This window comes from Camarhynchus parvulus, chromosome 1 (assembly GCF_901933205.1).
Source record: "Camarhynchus parvulus chromosome 1, STF_HiC, whole genome shotgun sequence".
NCBI classification, from domain to species: Eukaryota; Metazoa; Chordata; class Aves; order Passeriformes; family Thraupidae; genus Camarhynchus; species Camarhynchus parvulus.
This window is the reverse complement of record NC_044571.1, coordinates 106582784-106595530: the sequence shown is the minus strand read 5'-3', so window position 1 is coordinate 106595530 and position 12747 is coordinate 106582784. Positions and strand designations below refer to the sequence as shown.

Here is a 12747-nt window from a genome sequence, read left to right as displayed (position 1 = left end):
ATCTTGATTTATGGAATTCTGCGTGTATCTTAGCTGTTTCTACAGTCTCATTGGGTGAAGCCTCAAACACATGAAGTAATTCTGATATTTGGTGTCTTGTGGTAATGCCAATGGCTGAATAACTGTCAGCTGCCTCTGAATTCACCAAGCAATTCAGAACACAGATAACCCTTAAGCCTTTGTAGATATCCACCTTCTTGTAGTTACAGCCATTAATAATGAGGCCAGAAAAGTGGGAAAAGGAGTCTTGTGAACGGACTTGAATCTGATTCTGTCTCTGATATATCAGATTGGCAGGGGTGCCAGAAGCAGCAGCTTGAATCTATTGTCATTTTACCTACTTTAAATACCTTCTTTTTACATAAAGCCACCTTCCTATGCATTTTGCACCTTCCTTTAGGCTGCCTTCAGGCCTGTCTGTATTGCAAAGCTGTTTTGTTCGTCTGTAGGGTAGCGGGGAACAATTGACTTGCGCTTTGTCATGACAGATTTACAGCGCAGGAAGACCACTTGAAAGAATGTTTCAGACTACTTTCAAATAGAATTTTTTTGTGTGTTTGATCTGGAGGAGGCAGCATGTACCTTCCTGGAGTCCCAGAGAATGGAACGGAAAGCAGGACAGACTCGTCTGTCTGAACTTTGAAGTTAAACAAGAACAAACTTTAGTCATTGTTGAAGACCTGCTCCAAACACATTTTGATGTCTAGTGTCTGATATTTAAGCATGCTATAGTAGGTAGGGGAGAATATATGGGATTCACAAGGCTTGGAACAGGATACAAATTTTTAAATAAAAATTAAGATAGATAGTCATTTGTACTCCTTTTTGTTCAACTTTGTTCGAACTGCAAAGCTGCCTTCTACTGCTGACATTCCATCCCTGACAGCCTCTCCTGCCGTGGGGGGTTGTGATGTGGATATTTTGGGATGCTAGACCAGACAGAGGGAAATGAACAAACTCTGTGTTTCTTAACTAAGAAATAAAAGCTCCATTTCACTTGGATATACCATTGGTGGCACTGTTAATTACAATTGCCTGGACTCACCTTGTACTTCGACTGTTGTACTGTTATTCATAATTAGATGGGACACTTTTAAAGCAAAGGCAGTGTCTGGCAGTTTAATATTACATGCCCACCACTTTCAATTTAGAAAATGAAAGAAAATGGGTTATTGTGTATGCTGTACTGTAAAAGACTAAAATATATAAAATTTGTGATATCACATATGCAGAAACCCTGGCAGCACAAAAAGTCAGTATTTCACTCTGCAGTCTAAATTTGCTTTTCCTATTAATTTGTTTGCTTTCAAATTATTTTGCAACAGAGCAGATTTCATTTATTAAATAGAAATAAGCTAGAAACTGAAAGAAAGTTAAAAGAAAATGTCACTCACATTTATTTTTGGACTCCCCAAGCATTTCTCTTATGGCTTCATTCTGTCTCATATTTCATACCACATTTCTGTGAAAAGTAAATGAATCACCCACATATATAAAAATATTTCATAACACAGACAGATGGGTATGGATTTATACATGCAGAAATTTACACACATATACACAATGCACATAGGTATATAAAATATGGTCTCAGAATAAGAATATATGTGTGTACAGCTATACTGAATTCTTGGTGGTATGTTGTAGAACCCTTGGGTAAGTTTTTATGGATTTGATTTATTGGCTGACTGAGTTGATTCATTATTTGTATATGATTTTTTGCTGCTGGGTGGTCATAATTTACAATTCTGGACCTAGTTAACTCTGTGGGTGCCTAGAGTTTTCTGTATGAACATCTCCAACTATTGTTTAAAGAAATAAATGAAGTGGACTTGCTTGAATGAGCAGTTTACTGATGAGGAGCAAAATACGGTCAGGCAAGCAGGTCACAGAAAATAGCTTTCAAAAAGTCTTTGTAACTCACCATACCATCATATATTTTCTTAGCATATATACAATAATTCATACATCTTACAGGTAGCTGAAGATCATCTGTGAAATGCTGATCACAATCTTTTTCTCTTATTAGAATTCAGTGCTATTCTTTTATTATCCTACTTGTAAATCCCTGATAGGTTTGCTGGTAGGCACTGAGCAAAATATCGAAGAGGTGTGAAAAGTCAAAAAGTGCCTTGGCTTCGTTTTGGTATAAATGAAACATGACACTTACTTCCAGAATTAGACTTTTAGCTTTGGCAGTTAGCAAAGCTATTCTTTTCCCATGACACAACCATATCTACTAGAGTAGTGGAATAGAACTGTTTTCTGTATTTGTTTACTAGGAAGAAAGGACTTCTCTTGGTATTCAGCATGGTCACAACTCTTCAGGCAGTTTGGGATGTAATGTACACTCACTGCCTGTGACTTTTGCAAATTATATCATTTGCTGCTATAAAGTCCAGCTGGTGTACTTTGGGACAAGAGCAAAAATATGAGAAGAGCCAGAGCACTCAAATTAAAATGCCTTCATTAGCTTTTAAGTGTACACAGATCATGAATAGTTGTAATTTGCAAGGTTTCATGTACTGTCTCCAAAGGTGATTTGACTGTTTACAGCTCTAAATACTGGATATTAACTTAGTAAGACAAATTCAGTAGTGATTCTTTATGTGTTCCTAATTTCACATGCATGTCTTCCATTGTGTACTTTTTTACTTAAAGCCATGGCTCTGTGGTCCATAGGTATTCCTGGGATTGCCTGTTGAGAAGAAATACTGCACATAGCCAACATAAATTGTTCATAGCTGCAGTTTTCATTTGCAATGTCATATTAAACTGAAGAGATTGTCCAGTCTTATTGAGATGGTGGGTACCTAGTTTTTTAAAATGCAATGAAGAATTTTGGTAGTTGCCCACCAGGGGAAGTTCACTTCCTTCTAGCCATCTGTGACTGCTCCAGTTACAGACACGTGTAATTCCACATTCAGTGGTGGGACATTTTATTGTAGCTCTGTAATTTATCACAATTCCATGTGGAATAACCGTCATTGTAGCTAAAGTTCTAAACCCTTCTCATGTTTTAAGGAAATCAACCAACCTAACAAAAGAAACCCCTTTGCACGTGCATTCAGAATTCCATGTAGTGAGCGCAGCCTCCTGCAGCATGCATGTCACATCTTAGGAAGTCTGCCTCAACATCCATGAGGGAATGTTTCCTCTGTGTCTCCTTCTTTATCTAAATCTCAAATAACTTGCAAGAAAAGCAGCTTTCAATGACTTTTTAGTTTTTCATATGTTTCTGCTTTAATCCTTCTCTTCTTCTATACTTTGAAGAGAGTCTCATAGCGATTCCTACAAGACATTCCTAGGATTGTTCTTGCTTAAGGTTACAATTTGTGCAAGACATGCAGTTGTGTCATATTGTGGTGGATTTGAATGGGATTTTCTTAAGTGATAAAATAACAGAGGAGCACAAATGCTACTGAATGTCACTAGGATTTAGACTTTGAAGACATACACAAAAATCACTGATTTCAGTTTACATGGGTTTGAAATCATCAGATGAGTTGGCAAATTCTTGTGACATATAAATACATTTGTTTGTTCTATCCACTGTGGTCAGTGTTTATATACATAAAAGGTATATATTTCTGCATATGTATCTGGATATATAAGTACCCCAAACTGCAAGTGAACATCATTCAAAAATCAGGGTTTTTTTTTAGTCCTTTGCATACATTATTTGGAAAATCATTGCTTTCTGTGATTTAGGGACATGTAAAACAGAAATAAATACAGATAGACTTCTATTTATACTTTACATCCCCTTCCCCTGCTAACCAGTTCAGGCAGCCAGCAATCTAAAACTGCTTATCAGTTCTTGAAAAATGTGTGTTTGCAGGTCACCTTTATTTTTTCATTCCTCATGCCTCAAATCTCCGCTGAAATTTCAGCATTACCAGCTTTCTGAATGATAAAGGACATTTCTCTTGTGCTCTCAAGCAATGAGTGCCAAAGGCAACAGAATGAAATTTGTATGCAGCACTGTCTACGCTCCATGTGCGTGTCCATTTTTCTCAATAACTGACTGTCATCTTTGTGCCTGTACATCCTACAGTGACAATCAGAGCCCAACACTGCTCGAGATGTCAAATTTCCAGGGATAGATTTCTAGCTGCAGGCAACTGGAGCTAAATACCTCATATTGAGAACACTCTCCTCCTTGTCACTGACCACATTAGAGCCTTTCACGTAGCTTCATATGTGGCTTTTATTTATTGTCTACTTCCACCCATGGCTTGAACTTCAGTGGCTTTCAAAAGTGATAGGGCTTGTAAGCATATGTGCACTTCAGAATGTATTTTCTGTAATTAAAGAACTTTCTTTGTATGTCAAAGTAAACATGGTACATATGCAGCTGCCTGCACAAATTTTGCTGCATTTTGGTGAACTTTGCAACTTCTTCAACCATTCAGTCAATAGAATGGGGGAATAAATCCTTTTAAAGAAAGATCAGGTATTTTCATATGCATTTAATGTACATTTTTATATAATATAATAAGATTTGGAATCACAAAGGTAAGTGTGTATTCTGATTTGGGGGTTATTGGAATTCTGTTATCTCCCAAAAGCTGAATTCAAAGAATATAATTGCTTCCGCTCATCTGCTTATCAGTGTTTAAACTTACTTTATTTAAGGTGAAGAACTAAAGAATAAAGAATTTCCTTCACTTCCTTAAGAAATTAAAACCGAAACAAACACAAAATTCATGAATAATAATGAGCACAACCAGCAGCAGGATAGCGTGCACATATTTCTTGTCAAGAAAAAATAATTGCAGCACTTGATGTGAAAATGAGATTTATGTCTTGTGCTAATTTTTACTCTCCACCTGATTGTATCAGTACATGGGAAGGAATTGTAGTCCTTCTGGCTAACAAGCATTAAACAGGCTGGTGAGCAGCCAGCAATACATTACACAGAATGAAGAAAAAACTAGCAAGTCTCCAAATCTCAGAGATTTTAAAATACTGATCCAAAACTGAAACACAAGCTTTTTGCATAAGAGAAGGAAATTAGACTAATAGTAATTTTTTTCCACCTTTTTTTTTGTGATATGGAAAACCAGAGATGGCTTGTTCTGTTTTATTATCTGTAACAAAATATTTTCTGAGCTATTATTATTAAATTGATAATTGATATTGAAGTATTTTTATTATCTTTGATTTGTCCCAGATCAGAGGAGGAAAGCTCATGATCACATACACAAGAAAGAATGATGCTGGCAAATACGTTTGTGTTGGAACAAATATGGTCGGAGAACGTGAAAGTGAAGTTGCAGAGCTCACTGTTTTAGGTAAGAATTCCTTTTAGACTCCATTGATGAAAATGTCCATCTTTTGTTTTTCCTAGTAAGCCTTTCTCTAAACATTATTCTGATCCATTTCCATTTCAGTGCTGAAAATGTTTTTCTCATGGTTGTGATCTAGTAAAAAGAAGGAAGGCAATGGCTCTGCAGCCCACCTGGGACAATTTATTCCTATTATAAGATGCTTTTGTATTTAATTCTCAAACTGAAAATAATTCCAGTGTCCATGACTGGATCAGTATTGTGAAATAACAGCAAAACAAAAATTCACAAGTTTGAGAAGCAGAGGCTTAATTTTTCCTTCTTACTGGAGAGAATCAGAATTACTCTAAATTTCTATTTGGAATAATTATCCTTTCATTTATAGGAACGTGTGCTGAGTGTTGTAAAGCTACAACTTTGTTCAAACTGAATATCCAGGAAGAAAGTGGTGTGTAACCCTTTAGAAGCTGAGGAACTTGTACTATTTTATTTTGATTTTATATAAACACTTTTGAAGCACTAGGGGAGGAAGTTTATTGTCAAATAGACTTTCAGAACTTTCAAGCAGTATCTAAACTTGAAAGTAAATTGTAATTACATGAGTAAAATTCTGGCATCAGGCTCCTATTTAACTGTACCATGTAATAGCTCATCAGTAGTCTGCTGCCAACCAGGGAATCATGGGCTGGACTGTTTGATAACTTAGGCTGAAAAATTACTTCTCTTGCTAAAAACCTGTGAGAGGGGTGCATTGCAGGCAGAGCTCTGTCTGGCTTCTTCTTCATCTCTTGTTCCTTTCAGACATAGTTCAGATTTTCAGCCTGGGGAAACTAGCAAGGTTTTGTTCTCAAATGAGTCAGTAAAGGTTTGAATTTCTTACCAGCCCATGTCTAGAAATCTTTAAAACACCCTATTCTTTCAACTCAGACTTGGATATGCGTGAAAAAGCACAAGTAATATGCTGACTTCATATATTAAATTTTTCTACATTAATCTTCTATTTATGAGGTTTGGTTATTTAGAAGTTGAACTTTTGCTTCTAGGTCTCTGCTTTAGATCAGAGGGAGGATTGCATGCCAGAAACTGTAATATTAGAAAGTTTCAAAGTGATCCTTGCTAAGCTTTCCTTGTACGTACCAAATAATCATGTGACAAAGACAGATTCTTAAATCAGTGTTGATTTCCCTTATCCGTTTCTGCATTTGACTAAGAGTGTTATAAATGGGCAGACAAAAACTCCTGGAAGTCCATTACTCTTCCTTCAGGAAACTGATCTGGAGAACAATGTGCCTCTTGTGGGCAGCACTCTTGGTAAGAACCAGATCAGTCTTTTTTCTCTTGCATAGTTAAGTTTAATATTCTTCCCCAAACTATTCCTACTCTGAGATTTAATCTGGATGTTCTTTTCTTACATTCAGATTTGTTTTTTTCGGCACCTACAAGAAAGGGGCCAGTGTTGGGAGTTGTCTATATTTGTATCTTTTTAATTCGCAGCTAGATTTATGTCTGTAGATCTCTGTTTTATTTCTCACTTCTTGTATATGAACTCAGGCTAGAACTGACAGCTTAAAGATCAACTTGCTATTTCATTTAACATTATTTCCTACCATTGCCAGCAAAGTTAAATTTTCGACAGCACAAGTGTCCAGCTGGTCTGGACATCCTTGAGAATAAAAGATTTTTTTTTTAATAAGGTTTTGTTCAGGTCACATTTCCTTTTTGAACCATGAAGTTTTTGTAATATTGAATCTCCATGTCTGCAAATCTAGAGTAATACTTAGAACTGCTTTTCTCAAACACAAATGTGAGACATGAAGAGCGTGGGATTGTCTCTTTATCCTTCTGTCTGGTTGTTTTGTACTCCTGTGAGAAATTTGTGGTGTATTTTTGGGTATTCACACTTCCTGATGGTGCCAATGGCCTCAGACTGTTGCAGTTCCAGGGGGATGATATTTATATCTTTAGTACATACAAGTCAAAACATGCAACTGCCTTCTCAACTCCCTCAGAGCTTTCACAGGTTTATAGACGAAAAGTTCATCTGCCTGAGGCAAAGGAACCTGCCAAACACTCTCCTGTTAAACCTTCCCAGTTCTTTTATGGACATGCTGTTGTCATCTGCTGCTGCTCTTCTAGATGGGTCATTCCTGCAATATTCCAGAAATTATTAAAACCACTTTTATCCTTGGGAGTGTGCAAACCTCACTGCAGAGCAGCCTGCTGTGGAATTATGAAAGTATGAATGACCCAGCAACCTGCAGCTTTCAATCCCGTTACAGGTAGAAAAGTGTATCAATACCTTGCCTGAAATTCACAGAGTTTACCAAAACAACACAGCCTGTGCTGAGGTCACCTTTTTGTTCCAGAAAGTCTGAGCATAGGTGTGCAGCAATTAATCTAAACAAAAACTATGGAGAGGACATTCTGGGGTTTTTTTCGCTTGTTTTACTCCATGTGTGCTGGTGAAAGAAAAAGTTGCCTTTCAAATGCAGCATTGGAAATTATTTCATGGAATACTTGCTGCTGCTGACACCTGTGAGCAGCCTCACAGAGATCCTGAGCAATCTGGACACAGAACTGCTGGATTAACCCTTGATTTCCTTTCCTTCCCCTTTAGAGAGACCATCTTTTGTGAAGAGACCGAGCAATTTGGCAGTGACTGTGGATGACAGTGCAGAGTTTAAGTGTGAGGCAAGAGGAGACCCAGTCCCTACAGTGAGATGGAGGAAAGATGATGGGGAGCTGCCAAAAGCAAGGTGCAGTACTTGCAGTAACCCTTTTTATATCATCTACTTTGGTGTATGATGGGGCCATTCAGTGATTGACAGCAGGCATTTCTTTGTCTTGAATACAGAAGGCCTGGCTTGGTCCAATAAAATATTTCTAATTAGCACTGTGCTCTAGTTGAATCTACAAGTTATGTTGAAACTTAAGAACGGCATGTTTTCAAGTTTTTGTTGTGGCAACACCTGACAAATATAACATAAAACATATAATATAAATATAATATAAATACAATATAAAAATAATAAAATATAATATTAAATATAATATAAAACAACCAAGTGCAGCCAGTGGTATCAGATACAGATTAATTCTTCACCTCAAGAGTCTTTTGTGATTACTAAAAGTTTAGGAGAATGTATAACAAATAGTAAAAGAAATTACAACATCAAGAAGTATATATTGGAATTGCAATTGATGTAAAATGTAGTCTGGCAATGTAGAAAGCTGCCTTGGTTATAAATGTTTTTGTTGCTAGGTTTCCAATGAACTTCATATTTGTTATTGCTGTAATTCAGGCCAAAAAGTAAAACACACTATTAAAAATAAACACATCCTGTGATGGATCGATATAGAAATAGATTAAATACTTATTTATTTACTTTGAAATCCTAATTATCAGTTTAAAAAACTTTCAGGGAGTAGACTGAAAGAAGAAACACTTTACAGGGTTGGATTTGTAAGTTGGCCACTTACTTTTTAAATACAGCTTTTTGGTAATGTAGTCTATAGCTTTAATAAAAACTATCATTTTTAGGAGAAAAATCTACTTACCATAAATAGAAACACATTGACTGCATTATACATAAAGGAGAGAAAGGTGATGAAAGGAAAGAAATTGGTAAAAGGCCACATAGTCCTTTAGGAAAAAAAGAAAAAAAAAAGAATAAATTGTGATTTATCTTGACTTTCAGGCAATTCTGATCTTCTTGTGAGCAATATTTTCTTTTCAGCCATATTAAAAAAATCTGTCATTCAGATGGAGAATAATAAATATTGTTATAATTACTTGTTAAAATAATTCTAACAATTAAAATGTTCTTCATTAGGGCTTTGCAATTGTGTGCAAATAATATCAGAATAAGGTTTTCAAATACTTGGGTATATTTTGGTTTTAAAACTTTATTTTGCATTTTTTATAAGTATCTATACTTTTTTCCCTTGTGGGAAATACAGAAATAAGAATATTTTTAGAGCAAATCCCCCTTGTTTTTACCCTTGACAGAAACTGTACAAAGTTCTGTTATTCATTGTTAACTACTATGTATATTTAAAGATACGAAATCCGTGATGATCATACCTTGAAAATCAGGAAAGTTATGGCAGGAGACATGGGATCATACACTTGTGTTGCAGAAAATATGGTTGGAAAAGCTGAGGCATCAGCAACCTTAACAGTTCAAGGTAAGAATGTTTCTTTGCAAAGAACGAAGTTGAATAAAGTTGTACTAAAATAAGTTAATTTTTCTTTGTACAACAACTGTAGTGATAAAAAAAATGTGAAAATACAAATTTGTCTTGAGTTGTATTCTGAGGAAATGGAAACATTTCACGTGTAAGATTTTTTCAGTAGTCTTTACAATGCTGGGATGGAGAACTGAGTATGTTTTGAATTTCAGTTCTTCAAGTTCAGAATCAAGTCACTTTTAATCTTTGTATCTGAAAGACAGAAAGAAGAAAGTCAGTGTTACTAAGCTGCATTGTTTTAATTCAAAAAGAAAGAGTTGCAAGTTCAAGTACCTGCCAAGTTTTTTCAATTAAATATAGTAGAGAAGCAGTGAATGATAAATCTGTTTGTGGATCTTTTAATACACTAACCCAGACCACTGGAATTCCTGTTGCTTTTTCATTATGAAAGCAGATCGTAGCACTACTGTTTCTTTGTAAGATAAAAATTCAGTGGAACTCAGTGAACTAATATGTATAAAAATCCTTCACTGCCTTTATATACACAATCCAGATGTTCACTATTCAGATAATCCCTCTCTTCCTTTCCTGGCTAGCAGACAGGCAATGATGTCATCCTGATGCTTTTTTCTGGGTGCTGATGGTCCTTCTGTCCTTTTCTCTGTTCAGTGGGAATTAGTCATTATAGAGTTCTGGGGAAGTATAGGCTTAAAAGTGTTTTATTTGGTAACAGGCCTCTATTTTGACACATTTACTGTAACAGGAAAGGTCTTGCCCTGAACCTGCTCTCCTTTTTCCACCAGAAACATTTGGTGTCCCTCTGTTAGGAAAGTATTGAATTCTTTTGTTGAAACTCTCATAAAACCAAGAATTTTGAGATGTTCTGTTTTGTTCGTCACCATGATGTTTATACATCGAAACTCATACCTTATGTTTGTAAAATAACCAGCTCTCATGCTCAGTGTTGGAGAATAAAGGATAAACTTGTGAGCAGTAAGCACAGTTTATCCAAAGGAAAAAGACTGAATTATTTCTTAAATAATCATTTGTTCTGAAGATCACCTCTTAAATCAACTGTTACTCCTGTAAAATGTTAATATTAAGAAAATTTGCTTTAATGACTGGTTGAGCAGTTACGTTTCTGGAAATTAACTTTTGGTAGCCCTAATCTTTCATATTCCCATTCAAAATAATAAATATACTTGAAATCCCATTTAGCTTAATGATGCTAATAGATATAAAATGACTTAAGTATGTAGATGTTAGAAATTGAATGAGATCTTTTTGATAATAAACTGGCATTTTTAAAGAACAAGATCATAGCCTAAGTCCTGATTCATCAAGATCCTAATTTTTAAGTGTTTGTATTACACAGCAGATATTTACAGTGTGGCAGCTTTGCTCTGAGGATATTGTTATGGGATAATTTGTTTCCCAGTGTGAATGGATTACCTCCTGAGCCATTTGTCTGCGCTAATGTCTTCATAGGAGGGATTGATGTGAGAAACTGTAATGTGCAGGGACAATTTGTAGTTGGTAATGAAATAAATTATGATCAAAATCCATTTATTAGCGTATCCAAGAGACCAAGTTTTATGGGAGGGAAAATCATACTCCTCTATCAAATGGATTTTCCATTCAGATTTTTTGACATTTTTCCTCCTTTTTCTGCCTTCTCCTCTTTTTCCCTCCTCTCCTCTTCCCTTGTTAAAACATGTTTGGTTTTTTTTCCTAAAGGGTCAGCTTTTTGACTATGCTATATCTAGAAAAGTAGACTGATCTTGTTTCAGTACTAAAATAAGTTTGCTCTGACTGTTTGTGGACACACAGCTCTTTGAATTTTTTGGATGATTCATTGCTTTTTTATGATTTTATGGGGTTTTTTTCTGGGTGATTTAAGGAATGCAACTGGCAACTCTTTTCTGCACTTTTGGTTATCATCACATGATCTGCTGACTGTAGAGTTTAGTAAATGTGTGTTCTGCAGCGCCAAATCGAGTTATTTTAGTTGCCTATGTGTAAACAGAGGGCTGCACTGCCAATCACAGCTTCAGACATTACAGCTGCCACTGTGCAGGCATGTTAAATTCAGCAAAGGGCAAGGAGGGGGCTTGGCGTGGGTTTGAGTGGGTTTGGGTTATTTGGGGAGCTTTGGTTTGGGTTCTTTCCTCTTCAGTATCTCAGCAACAGGCTGTGGTATTTCTGTGCCAGATTCTGTGCCAGAGGAGGAATATGAGAGCTGTCAGTGGTGACCCAAGACGTGTGTCCATGTCAGGAAAGGGACAGTCCCTGTTTGTCAAGTGCGATGGTGTTCGCAGGGGGCTTGGGATGAGGGAAGAGACGAGGATCTGACTCCATGTTTCAGAAGGCTTGATTTATTAATGAATTCTATATAATATATTAAAACTTTACTAAAAGAATAGAAGAAAGGATTTCATCAGAAGGCTAGCTAAGAATAGAAGAAGAAGGAATCATAAAAAAAGCTTGTGTCGCAGAGAGTCCAAGCCAGCTCACTGTGATTGGCCATTAATTAGCAACAACCACATGAGACCAATCACAGATCCACCTGTTGCCTTCCAGCAGCAGATAATCAATGTTTACATTTTGTTCCTGAGGCCTCTCAGCTTCTCAGGAGAAAAAATCCTAAGGAAAGGATTTTTCAGAAAATATCATGGCTACAGTCAAGTGTCTGCACAGAGGGGCTGTGGCAGGGAGTGAAACGTGGCAGGGCTGCAAGCAGTGCTCTTCAGGGCCTCGGGGCTGGCAGCACTAAGAAAGGGATTTATCTTTTTCTCAACTCATCATTTCCACTCACACCATGGCTGAGCCCAGTGTCTGTCTCCTGTGGAGGGTTATCTGGGGCACTAAAAGGTGGAGCGTGCAGTGCCGGGGCAATTGAGATACGCAGCTGTCGGGGAGGTGTGGATGGGAGGTGGTGAACAGCTATCCTGGGACTCACGGGGGTCTGCCCTGGATCCCATAGGACCCTTTCCTCCTGCTCAGCTCTGCCTGGTGCCTGATGCATGCCCTGCAGGGCACCCTGTTTTGGGAATGCTCGGGAATGCTGCACAGACACAGCCACAGAGCTGCGTATTAGCTGGGAGCCAGCCCAGACCATGTCCCTGCACTAGGAACTGTCAGCTCAGATAGTTCAGCTCTCCCTCTCTGTCTGTAATAAACTCTGTCTGTAATAAACTATTAACTGTAGAAAATACAAGAGAGGGGAGGGAACATAATTTCCATTTTTATGTTCTTCCTGCTCATG

General features: G+C 36.9%; 1 protein-coding gene across 5 annotated transcripts in view; it reads left to right on the top strand.

Moving 5' to 3' along the window:
- ROBO1 (roundabout guidance receptor 1) overlaps positions 1-12747 on the top strand; it is a 688715-nt gene that overhangs the window by 597502 nt on the left and 78466 nt on the right. For all 5 annotated transcript variants that reach the window (XM_030954600.1, XM_030954625.1, XM_030954591.1 and 2 more), the window contains 3 exons: positions 5177-5297; positions 7909-8047; positions 9352-9479. In XM_030954600.1, the coding sequence (XP_030810460.1) occupies positions 5177-5297; positions 7909-8047; positions 9352-9479 (388 nt within the window). The remainder of the gene's footprint in view (positions 1-5176; positions 5298-7908; positions 8048-9351; positions 9480-12747) is intronic.